We start from the raw sequence: 25,968 nt of genomic DNA, 5'->3' as shown, positions 1-25,968 counted from the left end.
TTTAAGGTTTAAATGTGTTGCATCCGTGCAAGCGATGAGAAGTAAAAGTCGGTTAGTAGTTTAAAACATCTATTGCAGTAGTACAGCGTGCCTGTGAATACGACTAGAGTTATTTCCTCCATTTTTCATATTCACTTGCGTTATGAATGTGGCATATCTAACGTGATTATTCTGTTTCAAAAGTTTTTAATAAATTGAAAAAATATTTTTTTCATAATATTATTATACTTGTAGTATATACGATAAGCATGTTATTTAAATTAAAATGCTAGTATTTATTTTATTAACTGGAATAATATATTCATAATATAATTTTATTCCCTATAGTAGAAGTATCATTACTATTTTAATATAATCTTACGTTTTATAACGGGATACTCGAGCAAATGATTTAAGAACAAGTGTCAGCACTAAGATGGTTAACAATATTGTAAAATCTTACTGAAAGTACCTACACACAGCATGTTTCAACAACTTCAACTCAAAATTCTTCACTCTACCATATTTGCCTTTTCATATAAAGACCTGTTGGTTGTACGTCAGCAGTCTGGGCTATAAATAATCTTCTAGGCATGTAATGTATAACTGAAGTAATAAGAATACTTAAACTACTGTAATTTGAAGACATTGTCATTTATTACTTTTTAAAAATTAATTTATATTATTTTTTTCAAAAACAGTTTTTTGTATTCAACTAAAACCCTTTAATCTGATACCCGTATCTTGTTGTAGTATAAAAATAATTCAAGATGACAGATCTTGAATTTATAGTAACATCTTATTGTATTTCGTACTTTTTTCAAAAAATCCTTTTTTTCCGTCCGTCTTATAGAATAACGTCACTAAACTACATAATTACGCATAGCTGGCTATTTTGGATAGTTTTAAAAATCATGCAGAATTTATGCTTAGTTTGATGGAATTAACTGGTTTAAAACGTAAACAAGAGTTTGCAAAAACACAAAAAATAACATAAAATAACCTCAAATTAATTATATATACAAATAAACAAAAGATAAGCATAAAAGAACAATTTATGAGCACCCAATTATGGAACAAAGACACAGGGAAAACCATGCGACGAAGGTAGCGTGAAATTTATATAAAACATTCCATATATACAGAGTCAATAGATTTTTTATAAGTCATTCATTAACTTAAAAGCTTCTTGAAAGCCTAACAAGAAGCTTCGTCAGTTTTATACAAAATGAGGACCAACATAATTTAATATTCCATTCATTTTCTGTATGAATTTCTGTGTACGGAAATTTTGAGAGCTTTGAAAAAATTTTCGCCGATTTATTACGTTTAGCTTTTTATTTAATTTCCCCTCCTTTGTTAAATATTATGGGATTACTATTAAGTCAACCTTGTTTTGATACTTTATTAATGATTCAGAGATTTGAGATCTTTGAGGAAAATTTTTGTTTTCAATTACGAAGATAGGTTGTTAGAGATCCCTGGAAAATGACAAAAAATCTTTATAAAATCGTCCTTTACGGGTGAATGTTACAGCTAGTTTACATTAAGACTATTAGTATGAAATGGATAAAATTGTAAGATAAGTATATTATTATCTGAATACCGATGCACAAAATTGTAATGACATAATATGAAAAAATACATGTTGTAATTCCTATGTGTAAAAAAGTACACGCTTATGTGAACACTAGCACATTATTGGATAGATATTAAAAAGTATTTTAAGCCTCTTACGAGTATTACACAAAATAGTTTCTGAAAGCGGAATATCTAATTCTATTATTCGAGTCTCTAAAATTATACGTCTTATATACAAAACTATTAGTGTAATATATACACTCTATGTAATAGCTAATAAGCTGGCTACCTTTTTTACGCGGTAAAGCTTTCAAATATTTCTTATGTTAAACAGAAGCCATCAGAGGTTTTTCCGTGTCCATTATCTATTACCCGATAATAATTTTTACACTGACAAGTTCAGGATGTAATAAAAATCAGTTACACCCTCTCAGCGATAAGGGCCATTTTATTCGGTTACCTTATCTTAATAGTGCGAGGAACAGCTAAGTAGATTTGTAGTTAAGGGTGAAGTTAGCTTCCTGACTCGTGAGTAATTTAAAGACTTAACTACTGATAATTCTTGGAATAGGTTTGGAGTTTAGCATACATTACGAAAACTGGATTGACTATTTATATTTATGTGATTTTATATTATTTGTTATGGAGGCCTAACAAAGTTGGTAGAACTTTTCATGCTTTTCTTATGCATACTACTGCGCTCAGGTTGTATTAGAGCTCCCATTTATTCCTTAGAGATTATTGTTAGGATAGCAACGCCTAACACTGATAACAGCAGTGTAAGGCGCTGCTGTGTTCCGTTTTGAAGGGTGTGGTAAGGGAGACAGACTTCCGAGGCGAAAGCCTCGGAAGTCTGTCTGGAAGGACTAAGTTGGAACCAACTTAGTCCTCAGGGATAGCGGGGCATCTGTGGCCGACCTCAGGTAGGAATATCTAATCCTATCTGGGGTTAATTACTGATGTGCATGGGCGGCAGTAGCCACTTACCATCAGGTGGACTGCATGCACGTCTGATACTCCTATTTTATAAAAAAAATATATATATTATCCCTAAGATCTTCACACAGGTGTGTTATTATGCATCTGTGACATTACACTCCATTAAACTGCTTAATTATTTGCTATTTCGCTTACATTAGGAAAATAAATAAATTAGGGCCTAAGGTCAATGGACTGTATATTACGATTTTTAAATAAATAAACAATAAAGCACAAATTCAATTTAAATCCGTCTCTTTATTTTTACATATGTGTTTTTTCTAATTTTCTTATCTTAATAGTAAGGAAACACAGCAAAGTGGATTTCCAGTGAGGAGGGAGGTCGCTTCCTGAACAGTGAGTAATTTAAAGACGGTAACCGCTGATATCTGAGGCGCATCCATTACCTCACAACGGGTTAGAAGCGTGCCATAAATTATGGAAGGAATACTTATTCAATGATTTATATTGAGCTGTAAATTCTCCTCTCCATATTAGGTACATGGCCTAAATTAATATTTATTAGTGCGATTGTGGCATAAGGTGGACTTGATATATGTATTGTCAAAATAGAAGCAAAATAATAATAGTAAAATAATGTATCATATAAAATAGACATTTTAATTTCTATTGTCGATGCTATTAAAGTGAAATAAATAATATTATATATAAGCAAAACAGTAAATAAATTGATAACCAAACTCATATTTCACGTTTGATAACATCATCTTAAAAAAATTGATTCCTTCGTTAATTAAATTCGTTCCTTCTAATAAAACATTTAGAAAAAAAATAAAAGAAATATACCTGATACAAAGAACAAAGTAATTTCTATATCTCGCATATTGGCTAACAAAAGCTAACCACAAAGTGGCACTCTCAGAAGTGCTACAATCCTGACGCCCAGTAAATTGTGGTCGGAAACCGCACTCTTGAACTTGGCCGGACACGAAACCACAACAGTAGGCACGTCCTCAGTTTACAGGATATAAAACAAGCTATTGTTCATTCTTTAGTTCCTTGGCTAAGGCCTTTTAACATAGAAACGACATTAGAATAAATATTTGATAAGTATATAAAAAAAATATCGACAAAGAATTTGAAGACAAAAATTACATGTTGAGCACATGTAATTTTTCTCTGCCAAAATTTTTAAATTTTATGTTAACATATCCAACATATTTATTTAATTATCGCAGATATATTTATCGTTTCCAAAATGAAAAGATTACAGCAACTATATAAATTAATATTTTTTTTTAAATTTTATCAAATTATCTCATATTATCAAGTTTCATGACTATTGATCACCAAACTCGCAACATAGTATTTAAACATTTCCAATTCACTTTAAGGATTCTGTACAAAAATCAATAAAACGCTAAATATTACAAACAAACAAAAAAATAACCAAAATTGCTTATCGACAATACAAAAGCAATACGCATGAGCTAAACCCTGCGTCTGTTCTAAAAACACGCACATGTTCAGCCAATTCGACAACGTACAGATTTTGCATCTGCGATATTGTCTGATCATCCGTAACGACAATGTATCTATAAAATAGTAGGACTATGCATGCGTGAAGCGCGTATCATTTCAATTTTTTATAGATAAAGGGACCCAATTTTTTGATTTTGATGGCCAATGGGTCATGTCCATTATTAAAATGGAACAATCTATTTCATAATGTCGTAAGAAATTTCTAATGTAACATTATAACAGGATTGTGCTCTTCATTGTTCAGAAGTGGTTCGGACAGGAATATCAGAATAATGCTTTACTATTTTACTCGTATGTCCCGTGATATGCATGATCGCAAACGAAATTACATAGACGTGGAAGATTTGAAGCAAAGTATCGTATCAAATCGGAGAGTCCTATAATGCTTTAATCAACCCTTAGAGAATCATACTATCCCCACAATGACACAAGATTTAAAAAAAAAAAAAAGTCGGTTTACAAACATTCATATAACAATTGCTTGTTTTACTTTCTCAGATTGTTACTGTATATAATTCTAACCAAATAATAACCAAAATGAAAAGTATATTAAATCAAAATCCTCTAGAATCATGACATAAAGTCAGATAGAGATTCTAGATTTTTCTAGATTATATTACTTCTATAAAACCTAAAAACAAAATGCATAAAACACCATTTCGTTTAGCGTACAAAATTATAATATTAGAAAAATAAACAGAGTAATAAAACGAGGCAGGAGAGTCGACAAACAATCAATCGTGGTTTATTTTTTTAAATAATTGTAAGTCAACAAAATTATTTACGCCGGCGAGCAAAGTGCTTCCGCATAGTAAATATACTCATTCTTCATCCAGAATCAACAAAATTCAGCTATTTTTGGATACGTATACCGAATTTTCCAAAATATTCCTTTTTGGAATTTTCGGTAAGATATGTTCAATTTAAGAAATCTATCAGTATGTCTATGGTAAAGCGTATTAAAATCGCTTCGAGTATAGCAACACAAAAAAATAAATGGTCTGTGAGTATTAAAAATGTCAATACAGTAGTAATCATACATTTAATATTTAGTATTAACGATTACAGCTGGTATGTGATCTTGTGATGATGTCTATGTGATGATGTATCTATATGAGTTCAAAGATCTAGAGATAATGTTAATATACCACATTGGTCGAAACATAACTCAACAAAAATAAATTCCACAATAGACAAAAATTCTAATATGTACCACAAACAAAGTAACTACTCAAATTCGAATTATTAAATAGCTGATTATCCTGTCAAATGATACTTCAACCCGAAATTATGAAATTGGGTAGTCTATAACTTTTTATGGCATACAATGCTCACAGCACTTAATTATCTCATTTGACTTTTATAATGAGGTCATGATTTATATTTTAACAAAATTTAAATTATACTTTTTGACAAAATCCCTATTCCTGATAACCCAATTCTTGATAACGCGATACAGAGCGTCGGTTAGTGTTCGAAAATCAATAACCAGCCAATATGCGCCTATCATTTTGACATCTAGAGTTCCGCTCGGCACGGACCACGCGTGTCGCGTGACGGGCCAGTTTTTGTCACGTCACACGCCATTCATTATGGGTTCGCCCGTGTACACATTAATTACAGGCCCCTAACGAACGTCTGGGATACGAGCGTTTCGAGTTAACATCCAGGCTCCTAACAACACCTAACGTTACTTTGTCCCGGGAATTTAAATTGTAGTCGCCATGTCAGTCTCCACAGGGAATTTAAATATTTACAAACATAAATCGAACTAGTATAATGACATCATAATACATACATTAGGATCTTATTTGAGAACTGTGTTCAAAGACCTAGTGATAATTTTGCTATACCACATTCGTCAAAATAACAATTAACAGGAATAAATTTCAATAATACGCAAAAATACACATATATGTTACAAGCAGGCTTACAACGCGAATGGGGATTAATAAACAACTGATTATCCTGTCAAATGATACTCCAATCCGAAATTATGAAATTGGGCAGTGTATAACTTTTTTTGGCATACAATGCACACATCACATAACTATCTCTATTGACTTTTAGAATGGGGTCATATATGGGGGATTTATATTTCAAAGATATTTTAACAAAATTTTAATTATACTTTTGACAAAATCCCTATTCCTGATAACCTATTTCCTGATAACGCGATACAGAGCGTCGGTTAGTGTTCGAAAATCAATAACCAGCCAATATGCGCCTATCATTTTGACATCTAGAGTTCCGCTCGGCACGGACCACGCGTGTCGCGTGACGGGCCAGTTTTTGTCACGTCACACGCCATTCATTATGGGTTCGCCTGTGTACACATTAATTACAGGCTCCTAACGAACGTCTGGGATACGAGCGTTTCGAGTTAACATCCAGGCTCCTAACAACACCTAACGTTACTTTGTCCCGGGAATTTAAATTGTAGTCGCCATGTCAGCACAGGGATGAGTGTTTAATTTCGGTCAAGCAATGGTGAACTTAAAAATATTATGTAATGTAGGTCTGGGTGTTTGTGAGTATTTAAAGAACCCACACAGCAGTGATAGCCTAGTGGTAGAAACTCGGCCTCTTGATCGAGGGGTTTGTAAATCAAATCCCAGGCACGCACCTCTGATTTTTCAAAGTTATGTGCGTATTAGAAATTAATCATCACTTGCTTAAACGGTGGAGGAAAACATCGTGAGGAAACCTGCATACCTTTAGAAATCTTAAAAAAATAAAGGTTTTCAAAAGTATGTGAAGTCTACCAATTCGCACTTGGTCAGCGCGGTGGACTATGGCCTAATCCGTCTCATTCTGAGAGGAGACCTGTGCCCAGCAGTGGGACATTAATGGGTTGATGATGAAAGAACCCACAACACATACGTCTCAATGTGATATGAGTGATTCTTTATATTTTTTGTAAATATATATTTTCGCGTTCATACAATCATATGAATCGTTATTGCAACTACTCCTACCAAAGAATTTATTAATCGAATTAATGAATTGAATACTTCTCAGAATAAATAAACATTCAATTAAATATTATACATATTTTAATTATATAATAAGGGAATCAATATATCATTCAATTCATTGGATTCGTAAGTACTCCTTGTGACTCACGGATTTTATATAATTAATTGTACATGGAGTGGAACAAACTTTAAAATAATCCTCTTAGGACTGATTTGGAAGCCCTTCGTATGCTTACGCAATTGCCCTTTCTAAATTATAAACGACCAAAAAAAGAGCTGGTAACGGGATCCAGTCTATATCTACGTGAAGGTTTTTAGCTCTGTTCTGATAAAACTTTACATACACTCAAAATTATTTATTTTCATTTTGATTTACTTACGGCGCCGAATTCAGAAAGATTATCATAATCAATCATTAAACGCTATTAAAATGTAATAAAATAACAGAAATACTTCAATATGTATACATATAAATAAAATTGGAGTGTCTGTTTTTAATATTGATATAACAGATTTTTACTACATGCACATGAATATTCATACGGTACATACACCAAAATAAGATTTTATTAAATCTTTGTCTGTCTGTTTGTTCTGGCTAATCTCTGAAGTAGCTAGACCGATTTTGATGGAACTTTTATTGGCAGGTAGCTGATGTAATAAGGAGTAACTTAGGTTACTCATATTTTATGATATGTATATTGTTAGATTTCTATTAAAGGAGGCACAGCTAGTTAGCTATAAAAATTGAAATTCCAATTCCTTAATAAACGTTACCTCACTCTATAATTATACTCATATAAAACCCGTGCAGTTCTGCATTACCGCTAAATTATTACTTACTAGGAAGGTAATTTAATGCAATATATTAGTAAAATGTCTTTGTAGAGTAGATTCAAATGCTTAAAGTACAATCCTAACAGCACGACGTGTAACAGGGGATTATCTTCTACACTAAGCAAGTGACACTAGGAATTATCTAGGATCTGCCGCGAAAGGGATTATCGGTCTCGAGATTACATGTCAAATAATACATAGACATTGAGACATCCAATAATGGTATATCGTTTCGTATAGAATCTACTTGCTACGTACATACTAAGTATATATCCTTACTAATATTATAAATCTGAAAGTAACTCTGTCTGTCTGTCTGTCTGTCTGGTTGTCTTTTCTTCACGCCTAAACCACTGAACCGATTTTAATGAAATTTTGTACAAAGATAGTCTGAGACCCGAGAACGGACATAGGATAGTTTTTATCCCGGAAATACCACGGGAACTAGGGATGGCGATCTAAGATCGATTAATCGGAGAATCGATCTTTTGGACCAAAAAGTCGATTATTTTAATCGATATCCTTATCCTTACTAATATTATAAATCCGAAAGTAACTCTGTCTGTCTGGTTGTCTTTTCTTCACGCCTAAACCACTGAACCGATTTTAATGAAATTTTGTACAAAGATAGTCTGAGACCCGAGAACGGACATAGGATAGTTTTTATCCCGGAAATCCCACGGGAACTAGGGATGGCGATCTAAGATCGATTAATCGGAGAATCGATCTTTTGGACCAAAAAGTCGATTATTTTAATCAATATCCTTATTAATATTATAAATGCGAAAGTAACTCTGTCTGTCTGTATGTCTTTTCTTCACGCCTAAACCACTGAACCGATTTTAATGAAATTCTGTACAAAGTTAGTCTGAGACCCTAGAATGGACATAGGATAGTTTTTATCCCAGATAGCGATCTGAGATCTATTAATCAGAGAATCGATCTGTTTTTAAAGTCGTTTTTTTTAATCGGTCTCCAGTAATGGATCCCACCTACGTTTGTGGGTCTTTTGGCATACTCTAAATAACCATGAGTTTAAAAATATCAATTCTTGCAATCGGAGACGGTTGCAACATTATATTTGTTACTATAGATTTATTGGGATTATATTAGGGGTGGCGATTCTTTCCGAAAAAGATCGATTTTTGAATCGATTCGAATCGAAGTGCAAAAAATCGATTCACAAAAAAATCGAGGCCCTAAGAATCGATTCTTTCTTCGATCTTTTTTCGAGGATAGCGAAAAAAAAGGTTATCAGGATCAAACAAATTATGTATCCGTCAGCAAATCCTTACTTCCTTACTAATCCTTACTAATATTATAAATGTGGAAGTAACTCTATCTGTCTGTCTCTTCTTCAAGGCTAAACCACTGAACCGATTTGAATGGAATTTTGTACAAAGATAGTCTGAGACCCGAGAAAGGACATAGGGTAGTTTTTATCCCGGAAATCCCACGGGAACTACGGATGGGATGGCGATCTGAGATCGATTAATCGATCTTTTGAACCAAAAATCGATTATTTTAATCGATCTCCAGTAAAGGATCGATTCAGTGAATCGATCTTTCAACCCAGAAGATCGAAATTCGATTTTTTCATAATTTATCTACAGTTACTTTACTTATCCATGTTAGTCGATCATCTATCTATTTATATAAAAATGAATATTTGTCTATACATATACATTTTATAGAATCGGAAACTATGCATTTGATCAAGTGATGATCTTTTGCAGTTGATGTCCAAGAGCCCACGAAGGTTTGGGAGTTGGTAAGACCGACAGATGGCACCACTGTCATTCCAATGAAGGTACGAATTTTCTGTTTTATGTATGTCATATTATATCTTTAAAATGCGGGCGAAGCCGCGGGTACCACTAGTATTTTTATATTAGAACTGTACTAAAAAAATATTTCATGTAAATATGTATGTCTTTCAGGAGGTTGCTCTATACAAAATTACATTGATAATAAATAAAATGTAGATTTTATCTACGATTATATAGTAAACCCTATTTAGTCTTATATGCATGCTCGAAATCCCAAAAAAAAAATTAATTTAATTTATTTCTATCTACTTATTCAGGTCTGTCTATCTATTGATTGTGTACATTATTTTTCGAAATACTTCAATGATATTGACTGACACTTACACCAATTTAAACTAAAAAAATAAAACGTACACACGTTCCCGTAAAATATATAGGACCTCTTAAAATCGATAATCCACCGAATACACGAAAACAAAACCAAAACCGGCGCCACGCAGTCAATATTTAGGCGGAGTGGATCCAACGTTTCCGTACTAATCACTTTATTGCGCCAGGAATCAGGGATCGAGACCACACGAGCGGCCGCGGCCTGATTACACCCCTGTATAATTGCTGCTCTTACAAATGAGTCGGAATTGACAACCCGCCGATATCGAAAATGTTTTCATTAATTTGTGTGCATTGTGCCAATCCCAACATTTGTCTGATTAATGCAGTGCTCTATTTGAACGATTCGCGCCGAATTTAGATGCGTTTTACTGTAATTACGAGCAGTTGTTTAATTACTTTTATGGACTCGTGTAAAATCACTGCGTATTGTTATGATTTATTTTAATACGCTATCATGTTATGCGGTTAAACTCATTGTTCGATTGCGGTGGCACAATCACAATACCTATTTCTGCCATATTATAGAGGCTAAAAACAGATTTTCTGGATTAAAGGTTGTGGCAACATAGGTTACGCGAAATTTTCTAACTTAGTTTTCTACAGCTACGGAGCTATGTTCGACGTCAAGTAGAATTTCTGTTTTATTTGTGTTCTGGTCCATATGTAGATATAGTAGAGACCACTCAACATCAGATAGGTAGCCTCATTGTTTGAAGTTTCCATTACATATCAAAATGCAATTATACCTACACGTTAGATCAAAAACAAACCAGCTTATTACTTAGAGCTCGACAAAATCTTTCATCATCATCATCATCAGCAACCCATTACTGTCCCACTGCTGGGCACGGGTCTCCTCTCATAATGAGAAGGATTAGGCCATAGTCCACCACGCTGGCCAAGTGCGTATTGGTAGACTTCACATACCTTTGGGATTTTTTTTATAAATCTCTCAGGTATGCAGGTTTCCTCACGATGTTGTCCTTCACCGTTTAGCAAGTGATAATTAATTTAACAAAATCTTTAATTTATTATTTTTACGAAATGTTTGCGTCTATAAAGTTGATACAAAATCATAAGTCGTCTCTTTCGAGTAATGACCTGTAATATTAATTAATTAGTTTTCAACAAGTTTGTTTATATAGCTATAGGTATGTCAAAAGTTAGAAAAGGCTCTTATTTCTGCCAACAAGACCGCGAGCGAATACGCAAAATCTTAATCTTCTTTATGTGCGAGGGAAAGGCAGTCATGCGAAACCGCCCTAAAACTTTATTACTTGGAAACTATTTCCACTAGTCGCAAATTGAAATAATTCACCCCATCCATGCGCATAACTTTAAAGTAACCTATGAGTGGGCACAGCGCTTTACACAGTGCGATAATGTTCGTCGCACGCGGTTTAAGGAACGGCCACACAATATATAAGAGTACAGTTTAGTATAGTATAAAATACTAGCTGACCCGGCAAACGTTGTGTTGCCATATAAATAAAAAAAACGTTAAGGCTTACACTTAGGGGTATGAAAAATAGATAGTAGCCGATTCTCAGACCTACTGAATATGCATATAAAATTTGGTGAAAATCGGTAGAGCCATTTAGAAGGAGTACGGTAACTAACATTGTGACACGAGAATTTTATATATAAGATGAAGCAACATAGTAGTGTTCTTGTTTACAAAGTTTGTGCATATTATATAACAATTCTGTACATGGTAATAATTTTAACAATATTATAACATTAATAAATGTGTTCATTGTAGAAAATTTTATACTAAACATTTTTTAAACAAAAACTCAACTGCTTAAAAATATAGACTGTGTCACTTTTACAGTTTAGACAAATCGAAAGATAACTTATATATATTATTATTTAAAAATCTCTCAAGTTTGGACTGCAGGGCGTATCAAAGAATGAGAAATACACAAATACTCGTAAACTAGCCCGAAAAACGTTACATCAGTCGGGCAAAAAAAAGCTTTAAGTTTCTAAAAATCCTTTTGTCGTAAAGGTGTGCTAAAGTTACTGGTTTCGATTGTATTACTCTACTTAAGAATATGTATTACTCGTATTTTGGGACAACGTGCCGCTACCGCAATAAATATACCTACGAGTAAGTTGGCTCGCCACGTTAGCCCACATTCAATGTACAGCGTTATTTGTAGATCAAAAAATATTTAAAATATCGTAACGATTGAATGGACAACGGTTTACAGTACGATAACACATTGTACGGGGAAGTGACGCGCATAATGTGGACGCGCATTAATTACTGCTTCCGGCAGCCAGCACTGTTATCAAGTTTCATGTTGCTCGGGACGATTTGATACCGCTGAACGAAAATTATATGATTACACGATTTCTGTATGAATTCTGATTGTCCTGATGTGTTCAAGTCGTTAAATAATATAAGTGATGTATTAGAATAAACATTTTGTAACGTTTAAAACTAAATCAATACGAGAACAGAAAGTATACTTTAGAGGGTTATGGGAAAAATATTAAAAAACCTTTTAATAAAATTCTGTCTTCTAGTTAAAATCACAAGTAATTGTACAGTCTTAGACTAAGACCAGTGTAGTCAGAAACGGAATCCTTTCATAACAGCACAACGTGAAAACCTTAAAGTGGTAGAAGAAATAACAAATAGTGAATAAATGATCTACAATACAATACTATTCAGCGCAAGAGGTAGGTAAAGTACGCGCATAATGTGGACGCGCATTAATTACTGCTTCCGGCAGCCAGCACTGTTATCAAGTTTCATGTTGCGCTGGACGATTTGATAGCGCTGAACGAAAATAATGTGATTACGCAATGTGTGTATGAATTTTGTCTGTCCTGATGTGGTCAAGTCGATAAATAATATAAGTGATGTATTAGAATAAACATTTTGTAACGTTTAAAACTAAATCAATACGAGAACAGAAAGTATACTTTAGAGGGTTATGGGAAAAATATTAAAAAAACCTTATAATAAAATTCTGTCTTCTAGTTAAAATCACAAGTAATTGTACAGTCTTAGACTAAGACCAGTGTAGTCAGAAACGGAATCCTTTCATAACAGCACAACGTGAAAACCTTAAAGTGGTAGAAGAAATAACAAATAGTGAATAAATGATCTACAATACAATACTATTCAGCGCAAGAGGTAGGTAAAGTACGCGCATAATGTGGACGCGCATTAATTACTGCTTCCGGCAGCCAGCACTGTTATCAAGTTTCATGTTGCTCTGGACGATTTGATAGCTGAACGAAAATAATATGATTACACGATGTGCGTATGAATTCTGTTTGTCCTGATGTGGTCAAGTGGTTAAATAATATACGTGTTGTATTAGAATTAAAAAATCGAATCGAATCGTCGAAAACTGAATCAATACCTTAACAGAAAATATACTTTTTTTTACGGTTTTTACGGTTACGGGAAAAATATTAAAAAAACTTTTTAATAAAATTCTGTTTTCTAATTTAAATCACAAGTCATTGTACAGTCTTATACTAAATCCAGGGTTATCAGAATCGGAATGGTTCCATTACAGCACTACGAGAAAACCCTAAACCCATAGAAGAAATAGTAACTTGTGAATAAACGCGATGATATATATTACAATAATATTCAGTGCAAGCGACAGGAAAAGGATGTGCATAATGTAGACGCACATTAATTATAGTATCCGGCAGACAACACCGTGTTATCATGCTTCGGTAGCACTCGATTTGTCATTGCTACATTGTTTAATTTAACTTTGATTTTGAAGATTCCTCCGTACCCTATATGTAGTACTGTTGTCCTAGTGCTATGAATGTGGTATTGCGTACATACGCAAAAATACAACTATTTTAAGCTATTGCATAGCTTTTATCGCGGGCTTTGAGCGCGGCGACCGAATCGAGAAATTCCGTAACGAAAATTAATAACACCTTTGTTGGATATCAAGTCTCCAGGCAACCGAGTTGTTGACTGTCAATAGAAAAATATGAATATAATTGAATAAAGTAATTATTTACATTCCTTATTATTTTATTTGATAGCCTTAATTCGTCAACTTGAACACAGATGGCAGTAATACACATTTTTTTATAATCCGTGCGGAAATCTTAAAATTGCGTGAAGTATATTTTATATTCCCATTATAAAATTCAAAATTATATTACCACATTATCCAAATAATATGTTTTATCAACATAAGCTATGTTGAATTCTGGATTAATAAAATAACGTAAAAGAGTGTTTGTAATTTTTAAACGTACAATTACAACTGACAGACTTGACAGTACAAAATCAAATCGCCATTATGATTTATGGTACAAATAATTTGTGTACAAAGTGTTTTAAATATGAACAACCAGCAATATAAATGGATCATTGCGATGTGCCTGTAACATTCGGCCAAATGTTACACATCGCATTGATCCATTTATATTGCTGTTTGTTTATACTTTACGTCTCTTATTAAATACTTTTCTATTTTATATTTTAGAATGTTCAGTCTTGCTTGGAGTTATGAAATATCAGCTGATATTTGCAATGTCTTATATAATGGAGATATGATAAAATAGTGGATAAAGATGTATTAATGTAAATGTTGATGATTATGGAAGAATATATTGTATTTCTGGAATTCCTTCTGAGCGTTTTCATAGCATAAAAATGCTATGTAATAGCTTTACCGCGGCAGTCTCCGAGTGCCACACGTATTTTTTTTTATCTAAGCATTACGCTTAGGGCGTCCGCGTAAACTTGTGTGCATAGAATGGACGTTAGCTCCGGACTGCCTGAAACACTGCGAGTGTTCGTAACGTGTAACACACCGTATGTAGTGGTGATGCTCAATTATTTGAATTACAGTACGCGAGCGGGCGCTGGCCGCGTGCGAACGTACCCTAAGGGTCCGTTCACAAAGACCGGCTCGGAGAGCATCGGCAAGAAAAATGTGGTTTCTTTTTACACCGACCGGATCATACACGCTTCGAATTGCCGGAGCGGAGCCGCCAACTATTTCACATAGGCCGGTTGGTAAAGATCTGAAAGCGGGTGCGCTCGCAATCGGAGCCGATCGGCTGCGCGAGCGAGAATGAGCACGCAGTCAGAGCCGGTCGGTTTCTCTTATTATTTCACACGAAGCGCGTTCAAGCATTCTTAATGACAAAAGAAGTGCACATGCAAAATAAATCGAATACAATTAGGTAATTAAAACTCTGTTTCCAATGTGATAAAAATGTGCTCTCCTCTCTAAGCCGGTCGGTGTGAACGGACCCTAAGCCCGCTGTGCGTGTAAAAATTGATCGTACTCATGCGCCTATGACGTTACTCATGCTAGTTTTCAATAGAAATATTTATAATATAAATCTTAATAAAATGCACTTTAGTAGGTACGCCTTTATCTTTAGTTTGAAGCATTATGCTTTACTTTTTGCGCATCCGTAATTGATTTTATTATAAGTCCTTTTTCGTATCTACGTGAAGAGATTTTAATATAAATATTGCCTTGTCCATATTATATTATAGAATCTCTTTAGTAGAGTCTCAGAAAAGTCGATAGAATATGCGGATACTAAAAGTTATGCACTGTGGGTAGGACGTATGCGTGCTGTTGACAGAACATTTTAAGGATTCTATTGGGCGCGATAGACTGTGTAAATAATAAGTTTACAGACGTTTTCACTGGAAAATTAAAATGCATATAGAAACCTGTCAACTTCATATCAATTTCAACAGTATAAAGCAATTAGCGTTGGTTGTACTTGGAAATAGTTTGTAAAGTCCAATTCAGCTTTTCGGTTTGACGAATTCACTTATTATTTGAATAGAATATTCACTTAATATTTTACAAGGAGCACGAAATTGAATAGTGATATAAAATATAATTGCGTGAATGTGCTAAATTTAGTATTGTAAAGCGTTTGAAAGCTGTTTTAATATTACCTATGAGTCTATTTTTTATAAATTTTAGCAGAACCCTTAGACATAACAACATATTAACATAACCTGTCACCATCAACCAATAATCAACCAATCAACCAATTACTATTCAAAACTTTGAGAAGGGTATGTTATCGAAACTAAGTTTAATCTATAGCCAGGCAACGTTATCCAAATATTTCCTCCACCGTTAGTAGTTATAACGAAGTAGTAAAATGTACGTATAATGCTCAGATATTTAACAGACAGGGAGACAGACTTTTCCGAGGCGTTCCTGCTTAGTCCTCAGGGGTAGCGGCGCATCTGTGGCCGACCTCAGGTAGGAATATCTAATCCTATCTGGGGTTGATTACAGATGTTCATGGGCGGTCTGCTACTCTTATATTATAAAAAAAAATTAAATCCCGGTCACCTAAAGGAAGAATACGAAATCATAAAAGAAAAATCACTATTCAATACTTGAAATAAAACCTTATTATCTATAGACAATTCAATAGCAAAAACTATTAGATATATCAATAGCTTTATATTACAGCGATGTAGTCACTATCATAATGAAATTCTCTTCAACGAACTTACGTTGTTACGTATGGCAACGGCAAAATACCGACCCAAAACTAACTTCATTTACAGTACGAATGAGAGAAAGATTATATTTTTCTCACAAAACATAGCAAAGGAAACAAGTCGGGCTGCAGGACCCGGACCAACAAATAAAAAATATCCCATTAGTCAAAGGCGAAACGTAATATTCGTTTTAGTCCATAACTGAATTAGTAGCTAAAATATGCTCCGTTGTATAAATCCCATTTTACGCTCGCTGTTGGAGTTTGTGAAACTACTTTACTCACTACCAAAAAAGTTGTTTTCAAAATAATTGTTTATCGTCAACTTTAAGTTACTTGTTCCGTACTGCTTTTAAGTATATAAGGTATGTTATTGTATGAAACTAATGGATTCATGAATCGATTTTTAATTTTGACCTATAATTGTACACTATGAAGATTGTGTTTGTCTGTATCAACTTGTAATCGACTTTGAAAGTAAAGACAAACATATTGTACCTATTTTACATCTAGAATGTAGACTCATTGAACAACCCTATGTGTGAGGGTGAAGATAAAAATGATACTGTGGAAATTCATTTACCAATGAAATATTTACTTTACTTGGAATGTTAGAAACAATACTCATGTCAATGTGAGATAGCTTTTAATAAAAGGGTATTTTCATTATATCAGAAAAGAGCAAAGCTCGTGTTTATGTGGCCGCAAGCGTATCTTTGATATCAAATTCTTTTAGAGTAGACCGCACGTAACCGCGCGCCCCCACATTCACTCATATTTTAGATAACGTTCGACTGTTTCTGTGCCTCGCACTCGGAATGCGAATAAAAATACGAATATTTTACCGTTCTCGAGTATCTCGCGAAGATTCTAGAATTTTATGTGCTCATAATACGTTTAAAATACGAAAGTCAGAACCGTTTGTTATACCTACCAATATGCTCAATCCGTTACCCCTGAAAGCTCGCAGCGAAAAATTAGATTTGGATTTTCCAATTTCACTAGTGTGTAGGTTTACCTTATTGGTTAAAATTTATGTTGCAACTGCACTTTTGCCGTTTATTCAGGTCACTACATTTTTCCAGGGCAACCGGGTAAAGCCGGAACATAAAGTAAATAAAATAGAGTGTATTTATTTTTTGTTGCAGATTGGACTGAGTAGAATCAACAATGTTTGGTGTTAGAAGAGTTGGTGTGTATAGGATGGAAAGTTTGAAACGCATATTGAAATTGGAACGCGGCAGATGGCAGCACAGGACGGTGACGCGCTGAGGCAAGATGGCGGCGGGCGCGCACACGCGAGGTGGTGGACCCCTCGCGCGTCTTCTACTCCTAGCTATTTTACATGTTAATTTTATAGGTAAGACTAGATTTATTACTGACACCTTAGATTTATAAATATTTCATTGTTGTGTGCTGGGCATAGTTCAGTCAGACACGATCTGTCAGGAATGCATTCTCTCAACGATATTGGTCGTTGAGAGAATGCATTCCTGACACCTACATAGCTTAAAAATAAAATTTCAGTGAAAAAGAAAAAAATCACTGAAGAATAAATATTTGTATATTTATTCTTCAGTGATTTTTTTCTTTTTTTCACACCACGCCACACATTTCAGCGGAGTAGTCAAAGTTAATCTGTCATGGCAGACCACGATCAGCTTTTATAATATAAGTGACATTTCTGATTTGACAAGAAACGCTACAAAAACAAGTTGAAATGATAAAAAGAATAAATTCTGCTAATACACATTACACATTTGTGTCACAATTTACTTTTGTATTCTTTATTTAAAGCAAAAATATAGTAAACTTAAGTCGCCTATAATTTGAACTCGAATTTGCGTGGTCGAATGAGCATAATACCTAGTTATTCTTATTTATTACAGCCCAAGGCTGGGCAGTTGAGCACTGTGGCATAATATTTTGCTTTGTTATATACTTTGTATTTGAAGCCGTGACTCAAAACAAACGTTTTTCTTTCTTTGTTTTGTCAAATCAAACGTTAATATAGGATTATAATCTTAATAAATGTGATGATGTATTTATTGAATAATATTTTAGTTATCTAAAATATTAAAATATCTAAAATATATTTATACATCACTTAATAACTCACTAAATATGAAGTCACCTCTCAATATAGGTAAAATACGACAATTAGCAAAGAAATTAAATTACCAAATAAATTAAAGACAATAAATAAACAGTGACTTTCTTGTCATGCATGTTTATGCCCGCATCCACCCACACATGAACACAAACTCTCTAAAATCTCTTCGCGACTCGCGTGCGCGTGTGTATAAACGGCAAAACCAAGTCGCACGCATGCAGTTGGGATACAGGCGTAACACGCGTGACAAAAAAGCACCTTAAATGAACTTTAGATACGTACTCGTAGTACATAGTCCAAAATAGAACTCATTGAGGACATACAACGACTTAGTAAATGCGCTACATCACACGTTAGCTAAATAGGGAGGTTGCGTGTGTCAATATAAACATCCAGATATAGAGCTGAATCTCAATGTTCGAACCAATTTAATATTGACACGCTGTTAAATGATGTTCGGTGGCTGCAGTTCATTTATTAAAATAAATTGGACTCGTGCCCTTATTTTTGAACGATCAATTCTTATCTTGACAGTAACATAATAAACAGGAATACCAACATTCAAAGAGTATTGTACCATTTATTGAAGGTCGAGGAATTTAGAGCTGTACATTTTAGTTAAATAAGTATGAAAGTATAAGTATGAGTATGAAATTTTAATTAAAATCTACTAAGATACGGTGTTACCATTGTAAGAAATATATTCAAATTATTTAATTATAGTATTATTTTAATTATTTTGTGTTATTTTCATAATGTGTTATTTTTATAATAATAAGTGCCCATTTATATAGTCACTGGCTGTATGCGTTACACGATTGTATGCATCAGCATAAAAAAAAGAAAAAGAACGCGCTTGGCGCGAGACTTATATTTTACGCGGGAATATGGCGGAAATAATAAAAGTTGACAATTGGACCAAGAAATAAATTTATTTTATTACAATTACATTTGTAAAGTAGTAATTTAAAGATAATTGTCACAAAATGTAAAGTGTTACAAGACGGAACAACTCTTCATGGTTTCATCCAAACCATACTTATGTGGCTCAATGCGACATTTTGTTTTTGCTTATGAAAGCAATGATGTTGTATTCAAGTTGGATTATTATGGTAGGATAGAGACAATTAACACGAGGCAATCCAGTTTTTATTCCTTTAAGAGTTTGTTACCTTCGACATTTATAGGCAGTCTGAATTACAAATGGAATTTTATTAAAAATTGATAATAGATTTCTATAGACGGTGCCAATCCCGCCAATGGTTAGCCATTTAACGACAGATGGATAGCATATTATCCGTTTTCCATTTCTATTTGCATAAAAATCTGAATTTGAAACGTTTCAAAACGTAGACTGAAATTAGGATAGCTCGATAGTTTTGTCGGGAATTGGGTTAAGTATCTGTTTGGCTAGGACAAAGCGTGGGTTGTGTGCGAACGCAACGCATATGGACGTACATTTGCCACTAGTGTTACCAGTTGTACCTTGAATACAGGATTTAAATAAAAAATAATAATTACAAATAAAAATGCATGAGGTTTTCTATTCAATAGCGAAATTATAATCACAATTAAATAGGCATAGAATTATTTTTGATTACTATTTTCGAAATATACATAATATCGTTGAGAATTTAGTATAAATGTTATATTCTTTTACTTAGTAAACGCATTATAACTTATTACTTACGCACTTATAATAATTCATATCTTACCATTTAAAAACTTTTTTGGTATTGGATGTTAATAAATATTTTAAATGATTAGACAGTTATTTTTAATACAAAAATGCGTAACTACAATTTGTATATTAAATATTCTTATGATATAAACCTCATGATAATAGTAGTAGTAAAAATATAATATTAAATGTTGATAATAGTATTTTTTAGACAGGGATGTCCTGCGTAAAGCGCATGACATGGCCACACCGTTTACGACATTCGTGCGGTCCCTGTCCAGAGTTTTGCAGTCGGTTTCATTTAACAAAGTGCAAGCTTTCACAGCGTTTGCGTGAAATTCTACTTTACGACAATACACGACTCGTTTACACGCTTATAAAAACTTTTTTCACAAAAAACCCACGCAAGCAGATATTATAACATAGCATCAGTATTTATACAGTACTGTAAATGTGCCTCCACTTTGCGCTAAAACTTTGTTTTGTATGAAACAAGCGTAACTGCGATAAATGTACTTTAAACTGACTAAAAGCCTACTATTAAAATGTAAAAATACAGTGCACATGTAAGCATTTGTGGCTACAGTTTTCATTTAACAACCAGTAATAAGAATTTTCCATTGTTCTGTAAGTACTTTTTATGCTTTACTATAACTCTCTTATAGAAAGTAGGTATAATCATATGTACAAGGGTTAAAAATACCTTACATAACAAACCCAGATGTGCTTTTGTTTTATTTTTATAGCAATATTCGCATATCGCATAGCGGCGGCAATAGAAGTTGTCAGCGACATTATATCCCGTCTGTTACGAGCCTAACGAAACATTTGCAAATGGATTTTTTTGTAGTCACTTTTGAAGCAATTCATTCGACGATGATAAAATATAAAAGCCCCGTAGAGTAACACGGATAAACCCTTTCAGTACTCAAAGCGAACTCATTGAAAAACGGTCCACGGGTCAAAACGTCAGAGCTTTCCGCAAACACGCATCATGTCCTCTATATAACAAGAGGTTTGAATCTTTGTTTATATTATACGATACTTACAGGAAACTCTCACCTACACTAATACATTTAATAAGCACTTACACACTTACACTAATAAACTTCAAAAAGGATATTGTAGCTCTGAGGTAAAAGTATAAAATGTTATTCGACAATTAACAGTAGAAATGCTAGTTTAGTGTAGTTATGCTAGAATTTATTTCGCAGAATAAATATGAAGTAAAAGCTGCACAGATATGAGATAATAAAATAAAACAGACATATTTATCAGATGAAAGGGCAAACCATCAAACATAACGCGCGAAACTCGGCAAAGCCGCAAAAACCTAGCTCAGCGGAGCGTATCTAGGCGCCGCGAACGGCGGAATTAAATTAATCTCGTTGTAAAATTTTCACTTGCCACCTTATCTCGCGTCGTATTGTCGTTTTATTGTGCCTACCCTGGAACCATTAGCGAAAATGTCACAGCGCCGGCATTGTGATCGCTCGCGGCCGGCCGACACAATGATGGCTGTTCGACCCCGCCTCCACCTCGCAACGATACAAATTTCAGTTTCTATAATAAACGAGGACGCGAATAATGCGAGAGCATTATTTTACATAGATACTTTGCAATGTTACCTATGTAGTAGTAATATCTACTACATTTACGGTTTGTACGTACTTGTGTGCTATACCTTCTCAATAATATGATGTGACGTAAGACTGACGTTTATCGAGTAATATTAACGACAAGCTTTAGTTTAAAGTACCGCCAATGCGTACGTGTTCTTATATCTGCACAAATAAAATACACTGTAACATTTTAACTATTAAAATAAGGGGAAAAATTTAAAAAAACATTTCCATAAAATCTGTCAACGTATCAAATACATATTTTTCAGTGAAGCTGACAATATCGGCGCTACTTCTCTAAATAGTCAGATAAAGATAGAACGACATATGGAGTACCTTTTCTGTATTAAATAAAACAGATGCTTCAACAGTTTTACATACGCATCAACTGTAAAACGATTTTAGAAATGAAACGTTTTAAACCACATATTTTATACAAACTAGATCATATCGGCACATGACAAATATGTTGCGAAACTTTTTGACAAATCCGCTTCTGTGCTTTTAAGAATAAATTACACCTTTTAACTCGAGTCTATTCACATGCAAGCAGTGTAGCACACGAAATATACTAAAAGCCAACCCCGAGAATACATGAATGACTAAACAAACACTTTTACGATTTCGTCGTCTACGTTACATCTCCGGAATTCTTCGTATGCGAGTTAGCAAATCTCGCGTCCGCGAGATTCTCCTCACGTTGCGAATGAGTGGCCGACAAAGGAAAAAGGGCTTGCATACCTTATTACCACCTTTTTGCAAATCCCCACTTATGTGAAACACGACACTCCCGTAATTTAAAATGACAAGCAAGTGGTACGTGCTTGTATGATACCATTTTGGTAGCGTATTATATTTTATTATATTTTAAATATTTATCGCGTATGATATATTCTTACACCCCTCAAAAATGTATTTCATCTGTCAAGAAAATAAAATAAGCTTAACGATTAACCATCGTAGAGTCAACTTACCTTGATGATACTCAGTTTTGGAGCGAAACACGTATTGGTGGTGGTATGTATGGTGGTGTATATTTTTATTTTTTTGCATCTGCACGCATCCTTTGTGGGAGGGAGGGTGGTACATACTGCATGCTTTAAAATATATAATATAAAATAATATCATATATATTTGTAGCAGATTGTTGCTAAGTAGTTTTAATCGCATGGATTTCCGCAAAGTAACGCCTAATACAATTAAATATATAAAATAAGTAATATAACGTTTAGGATTTGTATATTCAAATTTTATGTTATTCATGTCTATTATAATGACATTACGTATTTTCTTTTTATGAAAACATCCGTTTAGATTTTATAGAGAACATAAATTATTTTTCATTTTACTCTCTCGTTCATTAATTACGAGGTAAAACAACATAAAAGTCAACGTGAACACCAAAAATATTACGGGCAGCGCTTCACTAATTTTTCTTGCATATTTTTCTGCGTCTGAATGTCACTGCGGGTTTCCTTGCAATTAATCAGAAAGTCAATGAGCCGTTTTGTTTGGACATATCTGATGAACAATCCTTCCCTAGAGCTTTGCCCAAGAGGATTAAGTAGCGTAATCGAAAGCTACTTTCGTTCAATAAATATTGACATTTCTGTACACAAAGTGAGACCTTAGCTCCGAATGGGGTTATGCCAAAAATAACTTAGTGTTGCCGTATACCTTATTATCCAACTTTACACGTTAGCATGTTGTGATATTATTATTCTATACTAGTTTTCTCCCGCGGCTTCGCCCGCGTTTAAAAGAAAATAATATGACATACTAACATACATAAAACTGAAAATTCGTACCTTCATTGGTAGTACCAACTCTGAAACCTTCGTGGGCTCATGGACAACAACTTCGCTAAAGATCATCACTTGATCAAATGCATAGTTTACGATTCAATCCTTACTAATATCGATTAAAATAATAGACTTTTTGGTCCAAAAGATCGATTCTCCGATTAATCAATTTTAGATCGCCATCCCTAGTTCCCGTGGGATTTCCGGGATAAAAACTATTATATGTCCTTTCTCGGGTCTCAGACTATCTTTGTACAAAATTTCTTTAAAATCAGTTTAGGCGTGAAGAAGAGACAGATACACAGATAGACAGACAGAGTTACTTTCGGATTTATAATATTAGTAATGATAAGGATTATTTACAAAGATTTCGTGATGAACTTTAAACTATAACCACTTATTGTAAGCGAAGGAATTGATCATATTAAATAAAAAATATTAATGAACTCATACTCTATACTATATTTTTTTGTGTGAATGTTGCCATAACACAAGTTGTTGACACAAGAATAATATTCCTCATTATAAGATAACCTAAAAAATACAGATCTAAACCAACAACTAAACCAGAAAAATAAGTTTCATTATTTAGATTCACCAGGTTCTTTACTTGGTAATATCCATTTGATACAGGACCGATATTATTATGATGACCATTAGGTATACCACATACCCGTAGTGTAAGGTTTAACGAAATCTAAGTGTTCTAATATAATAAAGACGAACTTTATCCATCACTAATTTATTTCAGCTATAAATAAGGTAGGACAATTTACGTTTCCGGTTACGTTTTATGAGCAAAAAGTTCGAATGGATAATTTTGTCAATTGACTATCTTCAAAACAAAGAGACGCAAACCTCAAAAATGATAGTTCATTGAACCCATAAAGTACTCTAAACGAGGAAATGGAAAGGAAGAGGAACCAAGAACAATGCTTGTATTTATTGCCTTTATCTTATTTGCATGCAATTCGGTGTAGAGCTGTCCCCACTGTAAACCATGTCTCGTATTGCCTTCCGACTTGTTTATAGAATATTTACTCATAAACATGCAGATTGCGGATGGGACGCGTTTTTATGTAAAAAAGGGGAGGGGAGCTATTTTATTTATTACCCTCTTGACTTCAGCGTCACAGTGAGGGATTGCTTGTGCATATCAGAATTAAGCCGATAAAGCGTTTGGCATATTTCATGCAATTTCGTTTTGTTTTGGCGCAGACTATTTTCATACGTGACGCGGTCACATATTACATTTCTCAGTGCAGCACGGAGACATCGTCTAGAGTACACGACAGCTCGCTCTATTTATGGCGATAAAACTGAATAGAGTTAGCCTTTTAACGTTATTACTAAAATGCTGGATACTAAAATAATGGATTAGAAAATTACTCGTCGTCGATATTCGGGATACCTACTTATAGTAAGTAGCAACTGGGCATAGTAGCACACTTATTACCAATCGGTAATAAGTCCTTCTGAAATAAATGTCAAACCTCAATCAATCCAAGATGGTGTCAGTGTAAAGCAGGATAAAAGTGTTTGTATGAAAATCTTAGCAATGTCCATTTATAGTCCTGTATTGTTAATATATTTGGGTATCACGCTTTAACTGCGTTATATCCTCTTAATTCCTCTTACATAAAATTCTAATAAAAATACTTAATATAGGTGTGTATAAAATATTATAGAACCACATTTAAATTCTCATTTCCAATCATTTACCTAAAATAACAACATGGAAAAAACCGTTCGTCCTAGTAAATAATTTTGCCCCTTTTTTATTCCAAGTGCTATAACTTTTTCCGTAAAACTTCTTAAAAGCTCAGAAGCATCGCAAATAATCCGTGAAATAGTTTTGCGCCCCGACGCCTCATAACAACATATTTTGCGTCGAGCTGTTGCGTTTACCTCTTTATTCCTCGTTAACTTTGCGGAAGTTTACCAAGACTAGTCTTTTCAGTATTTAGCTTCAAAGATTTTCATCAATGAGAAGAATTAAGAACTTAGTCCAACTTGTGTCAGGTCCCCTTATAAAATAAAATATCTTGATGATATCGTTCCCTTTTAAGATAATATACTTTTTAGTTCTAACCTTAATGTTATGAGTGATTCTAATTTCAGAGGCACACACAGGCACAAAATGAGGGACGGCAAATTAAAAGCACATATCGCTGACGCAAAATCTTACAAATACAGCATTTTATATAGGAGGTATTTTGCCGACTTATTCTAAAGACCAA

The 25,968-nt window shown here is 33.8% G+C and overlaps 1 protein-coding gene across 2 annotated transcripts in view; it reads left to right on the top strand.

The window, feature by feature from the left end:
- The window catches only part of DIP-beta (Dpr-interacting protein beta), a 98,877-nt gene that overhangs the window by 4,394 nt on the left and 68,515 nt on the right, over window positions 1-25,968 (top strand). For both annotated transcript variants that reach the window (XM_073088438.1, XM_073088446.1), the window contains exon 2: window positions 17,659-17,870. In XM_073088438.1, the coding sequence (XP_072944539.1) occupies window positions 17,789-17,870 (82 nt within the window). In that variant the 5' untranslated portion in view covers window positions 17,659-17,788. The remainder of the gene's footprint in view (window positions 1-17,658; window positions 17,871-25,968) is intronic.

This window comes from Epargyreus clarus, unplaced genomic scaffold, assembly GCF_041222505.1.
Source record: "Epargyreus clarus isolate Ecla_fem2 unplaced genomic scaffold, WU_Ecla_fem_2.2 ptg000003l, whole genome shotgun sequence".
Lineage (NCBI taxonomy): Eukaryota > Metazoa > Arthropoda > Insecta > Lepidoptera > Hesperiidae > Epargyreus > Epargyreus clarus.
The sequence above is the reverse complement of the archived record's forward strand: the minus strand, read 5'-3'. Positions and strand labels throughout refer to the sequence as shown.